General features: G+C 38.0%; 1 protein-coding gene across 1 annotated transcript in view; it reads left to right on the forward strand.

Annotated features, from left to right (window-relative positions):
* Nucleotides 1-22,137, forward strand: part of LOC149231924 (uncharacterized) — a 98,055-nt gene extending 75,918 nt beyond the window's left edge. Inside the window, exons 4-8 of the mRNA XM_089381789.1 lie at nucleotides 20,136-20,394; nucleotides 20,495-21,022; nucleotides 21,117-21,302; nucleotides 21,476-21,778; nucleotides 22,120-22,137. Of these exons, the coding sequence (XP_089237915.1) occupies nucleotides 20,136-20,394; nucleotides 20,495-21,022; nucleotides 21,117-21,302; nucleotides 21,476-21,778; nucleotides 22,120-22,137 (1,294 nt within the window). The remainder of the gene's footprint in view (nucleotides 1-20,135; nucleotides 20,395-20,494; nucleotides 21,023-21,116; nucleotides 21,303-21,475; nucleotides 21,779-22,119) is intronic.
* Nucleotides 22,138-22,514: the final 377 nt, after the last annotated feature.

Below are 22,514 nucleotides of genomic sequence, written 5' to 3' on the forward strand. Positions count from 1 at the left end.
CAACAATGTTTGGGAAGGGGAAAGATTCACTACATTGAAGTATTGGCCAATGGCACAATGAAAATGACACGACATCGACACCAAGCTAGGAGCCTAGCATTTCCGAAGTAGTATTGCCCCTAGAAGAGGCTAAGACAAGAAGCCAAATCCAAAAATTGAAGGAGGTACTATTGCCACCTTTCTAGGAGCCCTTAAATATCACACCTTCAAAATCAAGGGTGTCATACGAGGACAATGAATCATAGCATTGATTGATGGTGGAGCAATGTACAACTTCATTGATGCAGCCGTGGTGGTAAGGAGAGGCATCCCTACCCAGGAATTTGAAGGTTTCAAAGTGATGGCAGTTGATGGGTATAATATGACATGCACATAGATAGTTTCACGTTTAAGCATAATTTATTGATTATTTTTATGTGATTGAATTGGTAGATACTAATGTGGTGTTGGGAGCACAATGGTTGTAATTGGGAAGACTCGTAATGAACTACCAAGTGATGGAAATGGAATTTCGAGACCCAAATGGCAGTAGGGTAGTATTAAGAGACATGACCAATGGTGGCCCTTGAGTTGTGAAAACCAAGCAAACAAAGGTTGCACCTAAGCAGGACAAAGTAATTTGCATGAAAACTCGACCCAGATCGTCAAATAGCAACCGACAATCTTATGAGTTGGAATGCAAGAAGAATGTTGGACCTGGCATATTCACCCCCATGAGAGATTGGAGAGCCCACATCTTAGTAGCGTACTCCAAAAATAAGTTTGCTTGCGAATTGTTGGATGGTCTCATCCATGATGATAGGTACAAGGTAGAAGATGAGATCATTTTCTATGAAGACCATATATATTTTGCCCCCAAATCTACACTCGGGAAAAGGCACCTTATAAACTACACATGACAGACCAACTGAAGTCATATTGGAGTCTTACCCTCAAACTTGCGATTGCACAAATATGGAACAGACATTTGGAAAAAGCATGTCAAAGAATGATGACAGGGACCACAAAGAAAATTTGATTGCAACAACAAATTCTCATGAAGTTTATGGCAATCTTATAGAAGGGGGGGGGAGCATAAGACATACTAGCTATAAGAAGCACTGTAAAAAGCACGAAAAAAGGTATGTGGCAACATAAATGGTATTTAACATTGTCATAAATGTGGAAAATGCAAAGTTTTATTTGCACAAATTTCCTATTTTGTGTAAGAGTAGTTGCTTATAGAGTTTGGTAGCAAAAGCTGCTAAAGCACAAGATTATGAAGCTGACCTTCCTTATTTTCCAAAATGGCCTCAGGCCTTTGAGCTAAGTACCAAATTCTGTTATGAAATTGTTGCTGCTCCCAATACCCAAAATGTTGTTACATTTGTTGTGCTGCAAAATATCTTGGGGTGACAGAAGTTATGGATAGAGGAAATCTGGCCTATTCGATGGAGGTGTTTGTCAGCGCAAGTTTAGTTCGAAGCTAGAAAAAAATCTATTATTGTGTTACAAGCTGCTAAATCATTTTTGCCTTGGTCAGAATATCTCAAGGCTAGAGGAAGATGTATTGACTCAATGGCTTCGAAGACTACAGTTGAGCCTTCAAACGTTGATTGGTCTTTCACTTACACAAGGGTGAAGTTATTAAATGACCAAGCTCGTGTAGCAAACAATACTTCAAAAAGGGAAAACGGGTCACTTTCAAATGGTGTAGACGCAACAACAAAACATAAACATCTTGCGGAAACTATGGAGAGCTTATTGACATCAGAAAAAGGATCAATTTCCTACAACTTTTTTGCTAAAACTATTGAAGATTGCTACTACGCTGATAGGAGAAACTTTGTCTGAAATAGAACTTACTTCAACAATAGCACATAGCTGTGCTTTTTATCCAGAATTCACGTATGATTTGGTAAGTGTAAGCAACAACTATTCAACCAGCAATATAGTTATTGGGCTACAAGAAGAAAAAGGGGGTGCTGTATGGCAACTGTAAGGATTGAAGGAAGCCGTTTATTCTTAAAAATTGAAGAAACAATTATGCAACCCCAAGACTTGCAATTGCTTGAGGACAAGCAATGTTGGCAAGGGGGAGACTATAATGTCATTGATGAATTAATTGCCCAAGAGAGGTTGAAGTAGCCTATCGAACCCCATAGGCTATAGTGATTGATAATGGGGGAAACCCATTATACAGTGTTTTGGGGCAACATTGGGTAAATTTTGGGGTAGCTGGGGCAAAAAGCCCAAATTGCTGGTTGCACTTGTAACCCCTCACATTAATTTAAGTGTAAGAACCCCCACAGGGAAATCTAGACATATGAGAGAGTTAGAATCATTTTATCAACATCGAATTGAATTAAATTATCCCTGTTTTCTTTGAGGCTGAGGATTTGAGGGCTTTAAGACCCCTTTTCTTCATCTAGCTTCGGTGGAGGTGATCCTACCCTATCTGGATTTCTTTTTATGTTCTGTTACAACGTAATCTCTTGAAGAAGCTTGGTTCAGTCTTGGCCAGCAAGGAAGAAGTCTTTTGTATTAATCTGATCAACATAATCTCTCTAAATTGTTCTGGAAAGCAATGGACTTTTCTTGGGATTAGGGTACTCTCTGATAACTTATCTAGCCAAGCCATCTAAGGATCTGGGACGACGATTTCTCGCTGATTATCAGAGGACAAAACCCCTTTTGCAATAACCTACGAAGGTTGGTCATGCAGCCTGAGGCCAGCCTCGACTTGCGGCCTCCCTAAAGAATTCATCTGAGGCACAACGAGTGGACTCTGTGATAGGAAGGGCACATTTGAGGCACGGAATCTTATATGAGAAACCCCTCCCAAGTCATTTTCAGGTACAAGGGATAGATCTGAGGCAACAAGACACATATAGGGCACGAGTTGCATAGAAAAGAATCCTCCCGAGCCACTGTGGTTAGAGGCTGGTTTGTTATCCTGAGGCTGCTTAGAGACTGTTAATGACAACAAAAGGCAACTCTAGGGTCTGCTTATTGCCCCTGAAGACAACGACCCTCTTCTAAAGTCATGATCACCTATAGCTGGACAAAACAAACCATACTAAGGACAAAACAAGGCATAACCTGTCTGCGGCCAACACTAATTCTGGTTAATGTGGCAACAAATCACTTATGTAGATACATTGTGAATTGTGAACGAATGAACATGGAATTTGAATCTTTTTCGCAGTAATCAGACCTTACTAGAACAACACATAACATCACAACTAGCGAAGGGACATTAGACAGTGAGTTGTCAATAGTGTTTAGTTTGCTGCTAGAGATTAGGTAGTGAGTTGTAATTAGTATAACAACAGTAGAACTAGATAGTGTTAGTATTGCAGTTGGCGTACTAGTTCACTAATCAATTGCAATCAAAATTATACTGTTGATTATTGATTGGAGGAATCTATTGTTCATTGGGCTTATTAAAATTTTGTTGAAGGATTGTGTTACTGTTGAAGATCTTTTATATTCATGCATTACATAGATAAATACCCACTGTTATATGAATGAATGAATGTGTTTTGTTGTTGATTTATTGCAAACCGTAGAAAAACATAGAATCCTAAGGGCTAAAATCCCCTTGGGACATTACAATCTGTAATAGACAACCAAACTTCAGCACCAAGAGACATCAAGTGCATTCTCTTTTTTTTTTCCAGAAGACAAAATTTGTTCCATCAAAGATAGGAATTTTGATTGATGGTTCTTGACTGGCCATGGCCCCCTGTAAGATCTTCTTCCTGTTGTTATTCTGTTCTTGAAGAAGCCTGCTCTAATACCAATTGTTGGAAATATTGAAAGTGCGTGTGAATCGATATTTTGTTACTTCTGACAAATTTTCACTTAGTTAATCTTGAAACCCAATTCACATCACATAATCAATCATCCACGATGTATGAACACAAAGATTAAGGTGCACATCAAAATTTGAAGAATAAATACTTGAAAACAATGTTTAATTTATTACAATTTCTTTTGGGGACACGAATCCTCTATAAGCACCAATTTACAAAAATTGCTGACTCCAACCTGTCAAGAAGATGAGGACACCAAGTGTCATAAAGCACAAACTTAAGTAATTGCGGGCTTCTACCTGTGCTCAACCTTTAATATAGTAGAACTTGAACTTCAAATCAGGCTTGAGGACACTAGGACTTGGCCTTCAAACTGGGCCTAGGCTAGATCTTCAAATAGCAGAACTCAACCTTCAAACAATATAACTCGTCCCTTGAAACTCAACCTTCAAATAACAATGCTTAGCCCTGAGACTCAGCCTTCACAAGGACATAACTCGGTCCTAAGATCAGAACTGCAACTCGTCCTTAAGACAAGGTCAAAACTCAGCATCTATAGGGATAGAATTCAGCCCTCAAGACAGGCTTGAAGCTCAGCCTTCTCCTCACCAAAACTCGACCTGCTCAGCCTCTAAAGACACCCGTACTTGATCCGCAAAAGCAGACCTCAAACAAACTAGAAAACCTTCCCATGAATAATGCCAAAAACCCTTCAAAAGATGTGCCAAAATCCTTCCACAAAAAGCTGCTTCAACTTGGCTTCACTTCACTTCTTCTTGGTTCATGAGGTATGAACTTCAGACCTGCTCCTTCGCTCTCCTAAACACATAACTGAATGCTTGAGTTGAGTGGTTAGAAATGCTCCTTTCCATGCCTATTAATAGTGTGTTTCTACGCTAGGTTAGGGCTGACTTGTCTGCTGGATGGGCCGATTGGTTCAACTGGCAGAATGTGTAATTAATGTGCAAAAATTCATTTCTCCTCAACCATGAGGAGTTAGAAGGTGTGTCATATATCATTGGAAAGGTCTCAGAATAAGCTTTCCAACCATATATCTTATGCTCCCATTTGAGCTAGGTAATTGGAGTAAAAATGCCTTCAAAGATAGGGTATCCAAATGGGGCCTGCTTGTACTTTGGTTGGGTCATCTTGACAAAATATTTCATATCTCCTCATTCCTATGGAATTAGAGGGAGTTCCATATATCGTTGGAAAGGTCTCAGAATATGCTATTTGACTATGTATTTTCTTCTTTCATTTGGACAACCTTTGACATCAATAACAACCATTTTCAACAAGAAGTTTGCCCTCAGGAAAATAGAAATTACAACAGGAATAAACCTGAAAATATTAAAAAAATTATAGCAGCAACAATCTCCTTCTCCCACACATGCCAGTTCCTACAAACTTCATGGCTCCTTCCCACGTGACAAAACAACTAACTGGGTCTGACAAATTCAGCACCTAAAAAATGTTCTTTAGTCCCTATTATTGGAAATACTGAGAGGGGGGGTGAATCAATATTTCTTATTCAATAGTATTTTTACTTTTCAGAGTATTAAACATTATTAACATTAGTTAAACATAAACAATCATTAACACCATTCAACAATGCACAAAATCAAAGACAATAGACACCAAAGATTTTTAGGTGGAACCGTGGAAACCCTTCTAGGAGAAAAACCACCGAACGCTTCTTAATATCCGTCTTTAATAGGAGGCTCCAACTTCCATCATTTTCAGTGACAACTAAGGGAGGCTCCAACCCCCTGGTTAATAGGCTACAACCTAACGGATGCTCCAATACCTAGTTTACCAACTACTATTGGAAGGAAACTCCAGTGCCTAGGTTTATAAGCCCCGACCTGAAGGAAACTCCAACACTCTGTTTACTAGCTGCTACTGTATGAATGCTCTAACGCCCTGCACAGGGTCCAAACTGCCCTAGCACCACCCTGCCTCCTTGAAGTGTTCTTAGTCCTCTACCCGAAGGAGACTCCACTCTCCTACCTTGGACCACTCCGCCATCCTGATCTGCTGATGGACCACGTTTCACAATTTTCAGATTGGATCCACCTGTGCGCAACTTCTATTCAACAATCAAATACCAAAACTCTACTCAACAAGTAATCTATAATACAAAATCTCCTCAAGCTGAATCTACTTACGCTCAATGTCTTCATCAACCCCTAACATCTTAAACATCAGACTGTGTCAATCAACATCCTTGTAATAAGTAATCAACCTGATCTTTGCAAAAATTGTGAAACCCTAGTACTGCTCAATAATCAAGTTTGCTTGGCACATCAAGATGAAACCCTTAGGCAACATAAACATGCTCATTGCTCAATGTCTAACAAACACTGTCCCAATAGATCAACTGCTCTTCTTCTCATAATGATTATCAACTGCAAACCCTTGCAGCTTCACTGCTCATTTTTACAATACATATAGCCAAGTACCCTGTCCTCTATACATGCTTTAGTTTGTGCATAAAATGTCTGCTGCAAGGCAATCTGGAAGTTTGTCCTCAATGCATATCTTGGACTACGAACAAACAAATATTCTCTACTGCAAAACCTAGTTGCGAGATACTCAATATCAGCAAAGGCAATTCTATTTAGCAGTATAGGAGTAACATATCAAGCCTCAAAGCAATCATCCATACACCCATTATCAACAAACATAGTGTAATAAACTATGGTAATTTTGCCCTAGGTTTCTTCAAATGTTAGGGTTTTACCAAATTACATTTTTTTTTCTTTCATTTACTTCCATCGAGGTAATCTTTATTTGATATTAGATTTTTCCCAATAATACAATAAATAATAAAAATTTGCATATAATCACAATATAACCAAAGTATTCAACCAAACATGAAATAAATCCAATTCTCCAAACAACGGTCCCACTATATATATATATATATATATATAAAAACCAAAATACAACCATGCGTTAATTCAACCAAACATAAATTTCTGTCAAGCCCAATAAACAACCGCCCCACGCTAGCTGCGAATATCTATAATGGTGGTCTAACGTTAATTTGTCACAGGAATGTCTAGACAACTGACCATATTCTAACAATTGACCATAATTAGGGATTCCTCTACGATATCGACTCTTGCCGGTTCTTGTCATCTCAAAACAATATGTGACATGGTTACTAACTTTAAGGAAAATTCGTGAGACAGAAAATCCTCTCGTGAGTGCTCTAGACTTCCACAACAAACTTTTTAATCCACTGAAGGGTGTCGTCCACAATGCTACAGATGTTCCTAGCAAATGACCCCGAATTGAGTTTGCACAGAACTGAGGCCTTCAATTATGGAACCCCAAATTGCTAGTATGTATGATGGCCTCCAAAATTATTCCATTAGCCTTCCTATAGATTTCACAGGTTAGGGTTGCTTTAGAATATGCTTCGATTTCCTGTCTTGGTTGTCCATAAGATCCTGTAATAATTCTCTTGGATTCCAACCTAACAATTCCTGCTTCGCACCCTGTTGCAAGACAAAATGTTCCTTTTGAGAATGGCTGAATAGACTTCACTAATCTCTGAGCCTATATTGGAATATAGAATCCCCATGCCAGCTGCCACAATTCCTTCGTTGCCTTAATCAAAGAAAACAAAAGTCAAAAATAAGAGCAGACAGGCCCTCACTGCCCAACCAAATCCTTATTCCTAATGAAGAAAATCAACCCAGAAAAATAGAGACACCAATCCAGAATTTGGTTCCTTCCTTAAGATATTCCTGTGCCAAAACAAAGAGAGAGAATGGAGTGTTGAGAAATGTAACTAGTTTCGGTCTTCATAATTGTTGTATTCATTTCAATATCTATCTTATTGATGGTCTTTTAGGTAAAAACATGTTCTTCGTGCTTCTAGGGTTTGTTAGGGCTTAGGATTTGTTGTCACGAGTCAAAGGAGTCAACATCATGTTTATAAGACCCTTCCAAGCAATTTGTAATTGTAAAAAGAATTATTTTTTTGAGTCTAGAAAATCTTGGAATTTCCAAGAGTTCAAGTTGGCCCTGAGATCCTCAAGTCGGCCTAAAGGAGGGAATTCGACCCCTTGAAAAGGCTATAAAAGGATGCAGTTCGACCTCATTTGGAATCATTCACTCACAAGTTCAATCTATTAAAGAAAAAGTTCGATCTATAGCTGGGAAGGAATAGAAAAGGAGAGCGAAGATCTAGAAGAAGCTGGGAGGTCGAAATATCTTGTCTTTGGGCTCTATCTCTCTCACTTGTGTGAAATTTTGGAGTTGCTGGGCTACATTAAAAGGCCGAAATTTTAGGATCGAGTTGTTGGAGGACGAAGTGCAAAATCTATAGCTGGAAGAGGGAAACCCCTTGTTTTGGCCTCGTTGACCTTGGGAGAGCTGTCTTGCTCTAAGTAGGTCTCAAGAGGAGGTTGTATTAGTGTTTCCAAGAAGCTGCAAGGATGAAGTAGCTAGGCCGAAATTGCGAGTCGAGTAGTTGTGTTGAAGCTGGCAGGTCGAAGTTGCAGTAAGTAGCAGTTTGGTGCAAGTTCAAGAAGGACTTGAGGAAAGCATTGACTTGGTACTGGGAGAAGGACTTGGTCTAGGGATTGGGTCTTTGTATCTCATTTGACGCAGATTCTAAGAAGAGAAGAGTTTTTGAGTTTTCCCCTTGGAGGGGTTTTGCCCTGGCTGAGAGCCTATATCCGTGACGTCTTTTGTTGTTGTTGTTTCTTGATATTGTTTGATGAAAAGATCTAACTAAGAACATAAAGAAGATTAAGATTCACAAGCAAGTATCAAGGTTAGAGAAAATAAGTTTAATAAGTTGCCACTTTATCATTCTCTAACACCATTTTTGTTGTTTATGCATATCCAACAACCCTAACTGTTTTCCTTAGTTCAACACTAGTCTATATTTGAAGCCCTTACTCTTTTCTTGTTGAAGATCATTTGGAGGGATTTTTGTAGGCTGCTATATGCCATTGCATGCCCTATTAATAAAGATCATTCAAACCCTAAATTATAACATCCCATTTATTGGTTTAGATTTTAGGGGCTTGAACCCTATGGTCATCCTTTGCCTTTCCAATCCCTATATCCACCTCTAGACATTCAAAAACTAATCACCTTGAGCCCTAGTATTAGAATACCCTTATAGGTGATTTAAGGAAGCCTCCCTTGTGGTTGAAATCCCACTAAAGAGCAAGAGGAAGGTTGCTGAGGTGAAAATAGAAACCCTTCCTAATTGTTGCCGTAAGGTTTGGCCCCTCGCCCAGTGTTGCTTTGCACTGGGCCTACTAGAGTTTGCGGCAACAATACCTAAGTACTCTCTTGGCTACATTCCAATGTGTTTCCTCGGGACAGATCAAAAACCTTGATAACATTTTGAATTTCAAAAGTTATGTTTGTTCTAGTTGTGGTATGATAGATCAATTCTTCTACAAGTCGATGATAAAACAATTCATTAACTACCTCACATTCATCATCTTTTGAAAGCTTTATGTTTATTTCCATTGGTGTTTTATTGGGATTACAATCTTCTATATGAACTTGTTGAATAATTTCAAGGCATACTTGCTTGAGGATAAAAATCTTGTTTGGTTGTTGCCAAACTTGAATGTCGAAATAATATTGTAATAATTCCATGTCAGTCATATCAAATGATTTTCAATGACTCTTTTTCTCCTCAGATAAAGTCAACACTACTATTAGTTATTATTAAGTCATCAACATATACAACCATAATGATAATTTCTTCTCCTTTTTCTTTGATATACAAGTTAGGATTAGAATCATTTTTCTTGAAACCTCTTTATTTATGATATTTATTAATCTTTTCGTACCATGCACGAGGGCTTGTTTTAATCCATACAAGTTTTTCACCAACTTTCTCACTAATATTGTTTTCTTTGAGCTACAAATCCATTAGGCTGCTCCATATATACTTCTCGCAAATCCCGATTTAGGAATGCTCTCTTAATCTCCATTCAATGTACTTGCTATACAAACTGTGTTTGAAGGGCTAACACCATTCTAATTGTGATTAATTTTGCTGTTGGAGCATATGTTTCCTCATAATCTATTCCTTCTTTTGGTGCATATGTTTTTTCCATTAACCTGGCTTTATATTTATCACTAGAACCATTTGATTTGAAATTTGTGCATATTGGTTGCTTGGTTAGGGACAATTTAACTAACTTGCATGTGTTGTTTTATATGAAAGCATCATATTCTAGTTTCATTTTATCTCTTTGTTCTTGTTTTTGATTTGTTTCAATATAAAAAATTGGATCATAAGAATGTACAACTTCACTTTTTATTAATGTGGTTCATGGACACTGAATGGCCACTATATCCATGGGAAAATCCAGGTAGATCAGCCTGAAGGGATGTTGGGTCCCTATAATACTAGTGATTACCCCATCACTATTGTAGTTATACCCCTTATTTATATTGTTGTGCCCCTATTACCCACATATTGTTATTTTTGTGCCCCATAGAATCCCTCTATTATTATTTTTGTGGCTTTATATTATTATTGTTAGGTCGGCTCGATTATATTGTGACTCCTTAGACTCCTATATATAGAAAGGAGTTTTGTCATTTGTATCATCCAAGAATTGTTCATTTATGTAATGTAAAGGAGGTTGCTCCCTCGAAGAGGCTGAATTCTAAGGCGTTGAACTTTCTTTTCTATCTTTTCTTGAGCTGGTTTCATAACATTTGGTATCAGAGCTTTGGATTCTAGGGTTTCGCTGCTCCAAACAGGTCATCGTGGCATTTTCGCTATAACTTTTTTTTTGTGACGTCTCAGAAGTCGCAAAAAAAACCCATTTGAGAAGAAATCGCGCTGAACCTTGGGTCCGAATTTCAGAGTTTTTCGCGTGATATTTTCGGAGATATGATCTGAGGAAGTTGGTCTTTTTGCAGACTCCTGAATTACACTCAAAACAGGTGACCTGGGGAAAATCGTCATAACTTTCTTTCTGAGCATCGGATTGAAATTCCGTAAGAAGGTACAGAAAGAGGACGGACCAGTGTTGCACGAAGCGCCCCCCCCCCCGGTTCCAAGCCCCGAAGCGTGTCCCGTACGGAAGCGCCTAGGAAGCTTGGCCGGAAGCGCGCTTCCGAAATTTTTAGACGCTTCCTGGAAATTTGGAAGCGTTGGCGCTTCCGAAGCGCCGAAGCGCGCTTCGTACGACGCTTCCCAGACGCTTCCCAGGCGCTTCCAGGACGCTTCCAGAAAAGCTTCCAGAAAAGCATTTAGAAAATCGTTTTTTTTTCAATTTTTTTTTAAATTTTAGGTGAGTTTGCTTGTTGGGGGTGGGTCCACCTTGGGTTAGGGTGACAAATGAAAGCAAAAAAAAATATAAATATAGCAGATGCTCCCTCATGGTAATGTTAAATTCTTAAAGTAAAAGTGACATTCTCCTTTATTTTTCATTTTCATCCTTTTACTTAAATTTTTAACATTACCATGAAATGACTCAGAATGTTTGAGAGTGGTTCCAGCCTCATTGGACTTCATATGGAGAAAATAGAATTTCATATCCTATTCAAAATTCAGCAGACTTAACAGTTTTCAGGTATTCAGGATCAATGGGATTGTGGCATTTCATTAGATTATATCAAGTATGAAGGTATGCGATTAGCATTTAATCAAGAGCACCAAGCCCTATATGTACCCTGGTGTTGGTGGTGTTAATTGTTGAACTCCTTTGTCACGCGGCACACCCTTAGCAAAAAATTACCTTTCAATCAAGTCAAAATCATCGATCAAACATGTTAAGCTTTTTCTACCATATTTTAAGTCTTGAATTAAGTAGTTTGATCAAAATTGGGCAATGTTGACTAATATCCCTAGACAATCGAGGTAGAGGCAAAGGCTAGACAAGAGGAGAAGAATCTAGATTCTAGATCATTAATGTACAATGGATGTTATATCTATCTTGATTTATGCAAAAATATGCATGTTTTCATGTCTTCTACAATTAATTTGGTATTTGGAATGTTTGTTTTGAGTATAAATGCAAAAAAATATATATATAGCAGACGCTTCCGCGGACGCTTCGCTTCCTAGATTTTTGGAAAATGATGCTTCCACGCTTCCGCTTCCGCTTCGCTCCCGCTTCGTGCAACATTGGGATGGACTGTATTTTTCTTTTATATATTTTTCAGAGTCAAAGGTTGAAACAGTGACACGTGGCACGTCCTACAAGTTCGCTCTACTGAACTAGTCTATAATCAAGTCACTGTGGGACATTTCGCATAACTCTTCCTTGGAGAATCCAATTTGGGTCAGACTTGTGGCATTGGAAAGAGGACACAGAGGGCTACTACAGGTCATAAATTCAGAACTAGATAATCAGAAAGTACAGAGATACATCGGAGGCAATATCGAGCTCCTACAAAGTGAAAAAAGGTGTGTAGATTTTCTTTAATTTTTGCTTAAGCTTGGTTTGAAAATTTATTTTGAAGGAATTCAAAGGGCATATTAGAGAATTATTATCGGTAACTGATGCCCCGAGGAAAGAAAATGCAAACACCTAGTAAGGAGCCTGAAAGCTCTAGCATGACTCATGAAGAAGAAGAAGAAATGCTATATGATATATCAAAATTACAAGAACAAGTGCAACGAGTGTCACTTGTACAAAAAGCAACAGAATCTAAAATGGATGGTTTAAGGAAAGATGTAGAAGCTAAGATGGATGGTTTAAAGAAAGGTGTAGAAGCTAAGATGGATGGCATGGAAGCTAAGGTGAATGGCATGAACGCTAAAATTGATGGCATGGATAATAAGATGGATAAGTTGCTACAAGAAATGGTCACTAAGGGTGAAGGAGTACTAAAGAAAACTCATGATGAGAACAAAAGAAATGTTAATCATGATTCCATAGACTCTAATGTTGGATCGAAGACTCACCATGTTCCAAAAATCGATATGAGGAAGTTTGATGGCAAGGATCCCGCCACATGGATATTACAGATGGAGCAATTCTTCGATCTCAATAATGTGCAAAACACACAAAAGGTACGTATGACAACTTTATATTTGGAACCAAATCAGTTTGTATGGTATCAATGGCTTTGTTCTCGTAAACAGTTTATCACTTGGGCAATTTTTACGGAAGAATTGATAGCACATTATGAGGATACAAAAAGCAACACTTTTTTTAGCCAATTGATAAGTCTCAAACAAAAGGGTTCAATAATGGAGCACATTGAGGAGTTCCAAAAATTGAACATAAGGGTAAAAGATATTCCAGAGGAGCATAGGATTGATGTGTTCATAGGGTCTTTAAAGGATAATATCCAACATGATGTGCGCCTTTGGGAACCTGATTCATTAGAGAAGGCATTCAGGTTAGCAAGAAAAATGGAAAGCAAAATTATGGCAACTAGGAAGCATACCATTCACAACTATAAAGACGGAAGTGTTGTTGCCCATAGTCTTCCACAACCTACAAGGTTGACACCACAACAATTGGAAGAAAAAAGAGCAAAAGGGCTTTGTTACAATTGTGATAGCAAATACACAAAAGGTCATAAGTGTGCTGAGAAGAAATTATTCTACATAGATTGTGAAGAGGAAGAAGAAAAGGAGCAAGAAAGGTCAAAAGAAGAGGATATATTCCAGGAACAAAGCCTAGATGAAGAACAAATAAATCCGACCATATCTTGTAATGCATTGGCGGGAATTACCACTCCTCAAACCATCAAGATAGAAGGACAAATCAAGAAGAAAAAGGTAATAGTGTTGATTGATTCAGGAAGCACCCACAATTTTATTCATTGTAGGGTAGCAAAAGAATTGAATTGCTTCCTATATCCAGCACCAGAGTGTCAAGTGATGATTGCAAATGGAGGAACAATAAATTGTTCTGGAAAGTGCCATAATATCAAGCTATCCATGGGAGAATATGTATTGACTAGCCCAATGCTTTCCATTCCAATGGGAGGTGCTGATGTTGTACTAGGAGTCCAATGGCTACAATCCTTGGGTACAATAGCTTTTAATTTTCAAGAACTTTTCATGAAATTTTCTGTGGAAGGAAAGGAAGTTGAATTAAGGGGTATTGCAGGGAAACCAGGAAAGATAATCAGCTCTAATGGCATGACAAAGCTTCTAAAAAAGGAGCAAAGAGGTGTAATTGCACAATTATGTTCGCTAGATGTTTCCACATTGGAATCATCTATTTCTCCAGATCTCCAAAAAGTCCTGGACAATCATTCCAAGGTATTTGAGACTCCCAAAGGTCTCCCACCTATGCGTGATCATGATCATGCTATTCATCTGATTCCAGGAAGTGTTCCTCCAAACATCAGGCCGTACAGATATCCATATGTCCAAAAAAGTGAAATTGAACGTATGGTTGCAGAAATGCTAGAGGCTGGTATAATTCAACCGAGTCAAAGTTCTTTCTCAGCTCCAGTAGTATTGGTGCACAAGAAGGATGGATCATGGCGCATGTGTCCAGATTATAGGGAGCTCAACAAGCTCACTATTAAAGATAAGTTCCCCATTCCTGTCATTGATGAATTACTGGATGAATTGCATGGATCAATTTACTTCACCAAGTTGGATCTTCGTTCGGGATATCATCAAATCAGAATGAAGATTGAAGACATTCCGAAAACGGCATTTAGAACTCATGAGGGTCATTATGAATTTTTGGTCATGCCTTTTGGCCTTACCAATGCACCTTCAACATTTCAAGGTTTGATGAATTCAATTTTCAAACCATTCCTTAGAAAATTTGTGTTAGTATTTTTTGATGATATACTAATCTACAGCAAGTCTTGGAAGGATCATGTTGAACATGTTGACAAGGTGCTACAACTATTGGAGGAGAAACAATTATATGCAAAAAGATCCAAATGTTTCTTTGGAGTCCAGGAGGTGGAATATTTGGGTCATATTGTATCTCATGAAGGAGTTAAGGTAGACCCTAGCAAAATTAAAGCCATTAAGGAATGGAAAATCCCCACATCCATAAAGCATCTGCGAGGATTTCTTGGGTTGACAGGGTATTATCGCAAGTTTGTTAAGAATTATGGGAGAATAGCAGCACCTCTAACAACATTATTGAAGAAAGATTCATTTTCATGGACTCCGGAAGCAACAAAGGCCTTTAAACATCTTAAAGAGGCAATGTGCCAAGCACCAGTCTTAGCTACACCAGACTTCACAAAAACCTTTATTGTGGAATGTGATGCTTCAGGAAATGGAATTGGTGCTGTTCTAATGCAAGATGAAAGACCCATTGCTTTTGAAAGTCGTCCAATCAAGGGAAAGTTTTTAAGCAAAGCTATTTATGAGAAGGAAATGTTGGCAATACTCCATGCACTTAAGAAATGGCGACCCTACCTAATGGGAAGACACTTCAAGGTAAAAACGGATCATGATAGCCTTAAATACTTTTTAGAACAAAGATTATCCTCTGAAGAGCAACAAAAGTGGGTCACAAAGATGTTGGGTTATGACTTTGAAATCATCTACAAAAAAGGGAAGCAAAATGTGGTGGCAGATGCACTCTCAAGAAAGGATGAGGATATGGAAGCATTGTTGTGTGCCATTTCTATTATCCAACCAGATTGGATAAATGAAGCAAAGGAGGAATGGAAGAATGACGAAGAAGTGTGGGCACTTATTCGAAAGCTACAACAAGATTCCAGTACTTCTGATACATTTAGCTGGCAAAATGATTCGTTATGGTACAAAGATCGCTTATACCTCTGTAAGAATTCCCAGCTAAAACAAAAGATTCTTATGGAATTGCACACTTCTCCCTTAGGAGGGCACTCAGGATTTTTAAAAACTTACCACAGGGTTAAGAAGGAATTTTTTTGGGATGGCCTTAAATCAGATATTCAAAAGTTTGTGGCGGAATGTTTGGTTTTCCAACAAAATAAAGTTGAAACAATTAAGACACCGGGTCTATTACAACCTTTATCCATTCCAAGCCAACGTTGGGAGGAGGTTTCAATGGATTTTATCACAGGTTTACCCAAGTCTGAGGGAAAGAGTGTCATCATGGTGGTAGTTGACAGACTTACCAAGTATGCACACTTTTGTGCATTATCACATCCATTTAAAGCCAGTACAGTTTCTACTGCATTTATGGAAACAGTTCAAAAGCTACATGGAAACCCAAAGATTATTGTAAGTGACAGAGATCCCATTTTCACTGGAAATTTTTGGACAGAATTATTTTCTTGTCTTGGTACTCAGTTAGCTCATAGCTCATCTTATCATCCTCAATCTGATGGGCAAACTGAGATAGTAAACAAATGTTTGGAAGGATATCTTCGTTGCTTTGTATCTGATAAACAGACACAATGGGTCAAATGGTTGCCTCTGGCTGAATGGTGGTATAACACTTCCTTCCATACAACAACAAAAATGACCCCATTTATGGCACTTTATGGGTATCAACCACCATCAATCACATCATATTTAAGAGAAAATTCTAAGGTTCAGGCAGTGGAACATCACATCGAACATCAACAACAAGTCCTCCAACTCTTAAAGGATAACCTCGTGTTGGCACAAAATAGAATGAAACAACAGGCAGATCAACATCGCAGTGAAAGAAGTTTTGATGTAGGTGATTGGGTATTCCTACGGCTACAACCATATAAGCAAATGTCCCTAAAGCAAGCTAAGAAGGATAATAAATTATCACCAAAGTATTATGGTTCGTACAAGGTGTTGGAAAAGATTGGTACTATGGCATACAAATTGGAGCTTCCTGCAGCTTCTCGATTGCACCCAGTTTTCCATGTTTCATGTTTAAAGAAGGTTATAGGCGACAAGCTCCCAGTTCAAACAATATTGCCAGAACTTGACGAGGAAGGAAAAATTATATTGGAACCCGAAGCAGTCACAGAAACAAGAACTCGACAGCTACGAAATCGATCAATTTCAGAGTATCTTATCAAGTGGAAGAACTTATCCGCTGAAGATTCCACATGGGAGGATGAGAATTTTATGCAGAAGTATCCAAAATTGCTCAAGCGTTGAGGACAACACTTTTTTGAAGGAGAGGGGCATGTTGGGTCCCTATAATACTAGTGATTACCCCATTACTATTGTAGTTATACCCCTTATTTATATTGTTGTGCCCCTATTACCCACATATTGTTATTTCTGTGCCCCATAGAATCCCTCTATTGTTATTTTTGTGGCTTTATATTATTATTGTTAGGTCGGCTGGATTATATTGTGACTCCTTAGACTCCTATATATAGAAAGGAGGTTTTGTCATTTGTATCATCCAAGAATTGTTCATTTATGTAATGTAAAGGAGGTTGCCCCCTCGAAGAGGCTGAATTCTAAGGCGTTGAACTTTCTTTTCTATCTTTTCTTGAGCTGGTTTCATAACAAGGGATCTATCCGCCGGCCAAACTAGCAAGGCCTAACCCATTGATCTATCCCTTGGTGCTGGATGTACAACTTCACTTATTAAAGCAAGTTTTACCTATTGTGATGATTTTGAACTTGTCTTTCTTTCACTTTTTTGTATCTCATTTGGTCTTGCATCTTGAAGAGTTTGATAGAAGCATTTTGGCATTTTCCAAGACTAATTACATCCTTTGGAGATTGACTGTCATTTTACCCTTCCAACTCCCATTTTGCTCCTTCTTTCTTCATTTCTTTGTCCACTTCTCCTCTACGCTTCCTATATGTGTAGGAGTTTTGAATCGAAGCTCTTTATTATCACCTTGCAAAACTTCACCTTTCCATTCTGATGTATGCACATGTGGGAGTCTCTCATAAAAATTACATCTCTACGTATAACAACTTTTTTATTTACATGGTCATATAACTTGTGTGCATTTGATTCAATGCTATACTCAATAAATATGCATTTCCTACTTTTAGCATCCAACTTATGTCTATCTATATTTGGAACATGTGCATATGCCAAATAATCAAAAGCTTTGAAATTGGTTACTTGTGATTTCCTTGTTGATGAAGCTTCATAAGGGGTCCTACCACAAACCACCTTTGTTGGACTGTGATTTAACAAAAATACTACTGTTTAAACTGCTTTAGCCCAAAACTAATCACGGAGATGACACTCTTTTAGCATGCATCTAGCCATTTTCATAATTGATCGTTTTTTCCTCTTTGTTACTCCATTTTGCTGTGGTGTTTTGGCAACATAAGTTTGTCTTTGAATACCATGATGATAGCAAAAATCACGAAATGTGTGTGAATTATACTCACCTTCTCTATCATTCTTGAACACTTGAATGCCCAGACCTCGCTTATTTTTAACCATAGCCTTGAATTGCTTAAAACTTACAGCAAAATCAGATTTGTTTTTCCAAATAGTATACCCATAACTTTCTTGAAAAATCATTGATGCAAGTTACAAAGTACTCAGCACTGCCAAAGGAACAGGTTCTCATTCAACCACAAGCATCACTATGAATTAATTCAAGTACTTGAGTTGCTCTGGTTTTGCTGTTATTGAATTTGAAATGATGTCGCTTCCTTGCTACACATGCTTCACATACACCTTTATCTTTCTCAATGTTAGGGAATCCATTCAGCAAATTATGTTTATGAAGCAAGTTCAAATAAAAGTCGTTTAGATGACCATAACTTTGATGCCATAATGGCTTTCAGAAGTAGAATATTGTTGCTTTGGAATACCATCAAACTTGTACATATCATTACACTACAATCCCTTGGCATTGATGTTGTTAGTCCAATCTTTAACGAAACACTGTTTCTTATCAACCCCAAAAATATAATTTCAATTAATATTTTTACTAACAGAAAACAAGTTTGTTTTTTAATCTAGGAGCATACAAGACATCATGGATATTTTTGATGTGATCTCCTGAAACTCTCATTGGTGCTTCACCTTGTCCTTTACCTCATCAATACTATCATTACGAGAATAATGATCTCATAGGGAGCGAGTTTTGAAAATACCAGTGATATGCTTGGTGGCTCCTGAATCAATGTACCAAACACATTGAGAAGTAGAGATGTTAGTATGAGAAGCCACAAGCAAATAATTAGTGGCACATTCTTGTGGAAGAACTGTACTACTTTCTACAAAATTACTTTGATGGATCCCTTCTCTACTTCTTCCTCTATGATGTCCTACAATTTTGGATGCCAACTATGCCTTTCTCCTTGACAACGTTTGTCATGATCTCTTCCTCTGTGCCTTCTTGTGAAAGCTTTATTTGGTTCTGCAAATTCAGTTTTGTTGAGTCACTACTCTTCTTGGAGTAGTAATCTTACATCTTCAAATGTGGGAGCTTGATATAGAGAAGATACATAGAATGATGTTACAAATTTCTCACACACATTTGGTTTAAGTTCTAGGGTTTGTATGGAAAACAATGTATGGGTCGACTGCATATGCTTAAGAAACAGTTTGACTTTTAGTCTGGTGACTGTTTTCGTGGTTTGGCTGTAAATCAAGGTTCTGCAAAATATGTTGTAATAATAAATATCTATAATGTATATGATTATCTTGCCACTGTTTATGTTATGGTCCTTTGTTGGGTATAAATAAAATTATTTATCTTATCTAAAAAGGTTGGATATGCTGCGGTGACAAAATTGGGAAGAATAGTTTCATGATTGTTTTCTTTCCTTGTGTCCTGACTATTCAACTGTTCATGCACTGTTTTGAATATTTCATTGTGTTCCAATATTTCCTACTTGGAAGCAAGATTGGAAAGGATATCTCAAGCTTCAAAACTTTAAGCAGTCTGGTCTTCCAAGGAATGACAATAGGTTAGATTGATGGGGAGAGTCTGGTCTTGCAAGGAATGACATAAGTTTAGATTGATAGGGAGAGCTCTCTCTCTCTCTCTCTCTCTCTCTACCAGAATTTTCTTCATTGGGAATATCTCTGGGCCACTTTAAAATTTGTTAGATGTTATGCTTTTCTAGAAACGTAGATGTAAAATAATTGAAACTGTTTTAGTAACAGACCATGTTGAAGTATGCAAGCAAGTAAAAGCACGTGAATGAAAGTTTGTTGTCTAGTTTCTCTGTTGTCTTGTACTTGTCATATTAAGGTGACTCTACGTTCTCAACAAATTTATACATTTAGCTTGCATATAGTTGATCTGTCCTAATGCGCCTCAAAGCTATAGAAATATTCAAATAAGACATTATAATTATTTGGTGAGTTAGGAAACTGAAAACTCTTGAATTATTCAGTCTTTGCAGCTTCTCAAGTCATATGCTTGGTTTTGGTACTTTAGAACTACATCTATGTTTGGTTTGTTCTGACTTTTCAAGTGCGAACCATATCACCCACCATTAAGGATTGGTAAATTAAATTATTTCTTCTCCATATTTTGCAGGCTTGTGGCTTTGGCTGCACGCTTTGCAACAAAAATGGTTCGTCACTATGGAAAATTGGAGTGGAAAAGACGCAATCACCTAATGCAAATTCTTAGTGCTCAAACTGAAAATTTTATGGAATCCATGCCTTTTTCAAATACTATGCCTCGTGTGCTAGACATTTCAGGCAAGCTCTGTGAAATGGCCCGCTTCCTGGAGGTTATCAGAAATCTACAAGATCGCATAAATAGAAAGCGCAAGAGACCAAACCAAGGAATGGTATGCCTTTGGTTTTTTGTATAATAATTCAGTATAAAACCAAGTGCTAGCATCAAATTTGTGTCATAGTAAAGTACGCTTTTTTTGAATCTTTTCACAGAGGGAAGCTGTAGATGAACATTGGATGGTACCATCTGATGGACTACAAAAAAGTGGGCAGATACCTGATTCTTATGAGGACATCCATAAAGGCAGAATATTAACAGAGGTAGAGCTTATGCTGGACAAAGATATTGTTGGCCAAGACCAGGCTGACCACAACTTGTTAACCTCAAATGGGTCCGACCAACTTTCTTTGTCACCATTAGATTCCTTAGTGCCTACAGCCAGCTACTTGGCATCAGGTAGTTTCAAGGAACTTTCTGTCAGGAGATTATCAGATGAAGGAAGGAGCAAGCAAATTCTACCGCTGGAAAATCCTGAAGATATGGTTAGACGGTGGGAGGTGGAACAATTAGACATAACTAGTGTTGTTAAGGATGCTTTGCGATCTGGACGGTTACCTCTAGCAGTTCTTCAGTTTCATCGGCTGCATTCTAAAGAGACAGCCAAGCAGAAGGAGCCCCGTGATGTGTTCAAGGAGGTCCAAGAGGTTGGAAAAACCATTGTTTACGAGTTATTCTGCAAGGTAAATTTAGTTCATCTATGTTATGACTCGAATCTTCATATTGATGCAACAAATTGAGTTATCATGTCTTATCTTTTGCCACTTTTGCCATCAGGGAAAAACGGCATTAGCTATAGCTGCACTGCAGAGACTTGGAGAAGACATTGAAATCAATCTTAGAGAGTTGGCATTTGGTACTGTAAGCCAATTTCTCCGCACTGAAGTTACCCAGGAACTCAAAAGATACAACCATTTCAGATCTTCCGATTTCAAGATTTTGGAGAGAGTATCACTTCTTGAGGTGCCTTTTATGACTTATTTTTATTTATCTTATATACTATGCTTGACTTTTCATACTTAGCAATATATTCATCAAATTTCTACTCCATTTAAATGACTTTATCATTTTTACGATAGGGAAGGTTGCTCTGCTTGAAACAATATAATCTTAATGCTCATTGTGCTGTTTGAAAGAGGTTGTACCCCAGCAGTAGCTTTTGGAGTACATATGGTGCACGTCAAAGACCGTTGCTGGTGAATAGCTCTGATGAAACATTATCCACGGAGTCTAAATTGAGGCTGATTTGCTCATCAGGACCATTTAGAGATCTTTCCATCCAATGTGGAGAGATTGATGGAGTTGTTATAGGTTCATGGAGCTCCATCAGCAGTAAAGAAGATTTTGTCATTATTCAGGCACAGGATAATCCTTCTGCAGGTTATTGGGCAGGTGCAGCTATTTGGTTAGAGGCCTGGGATCAGCGAACAATGGATCGTGTAAGTAATTTTTATTAGCTTTCTTGGTTTGGTTGGGAAATGTTATTTTTGACAAGTCAACATGATAATCTCCTCTCATGCTCTTCAACACATGAAATATTTTTCTGTAAATGTAAGATGTATTTGAAAGAAAAATCTCTTCTCATGCTCGCTGCTTTAGCTCATGGCCTTGGTTGTTCTTTTCCATCTTACAGATGGTGTTTAGCTGTCTTGACTCTCACGTTTATGATGTAGATCCATTATTTTTATAGGGATTTAGTAAGGCCTTATGCCCATCATAACGAGTGACCTGACTTATGATAAAGTTGACTACATGACCTGTATCTTTTAAATTATTACAGATAAAGCTGACTGCATGATCTGTATGCTATAAATTATGAGATAAAGCTGAGTGCAGGACATGTATCTTGTATGGTTGATACAGAACATGATGAATCACCATTTATCTGTCTATACATTGACTCGTTAGCTGTATTAGAGCCAATGTTTGCTGCAAACTTTGGTTCACCTACCACAGAGGTTGAAGCTGATTCGAACTTCAATTTCTTTTCTAGGCTGAGTAGCTTAGTGTGTTAATTCTGAACAACCAAGCCTTCATAGCCTGTCTTAACCTGCAAAGAGTCCTTACCCACAAGATCCCTCTTACCTGCAAAGTTTGCAAACTGCACCTCTCATAGCCGATTTTTACATGTTACACTTAATACATCCAAACTGGAAATCCACCAGCAAAATTTTA

The sequence above is a fragment of the Pinus tabuliformis genome, chromosome J (genome assembly GCF_031772625.1).
Source record: "Pinus tabuliformis cultivar Carrire ecotype Pingquan chromosome J, CPIR1, whole genome shotgun sequence".
In the NCBI taxonomy this organism is placed as follows: Eukaryota; Viridiplantae; Streptophyta; class Pinopsida; order Pinales; family Pinaceae; genus Pinus; species Pinus tabuliformis.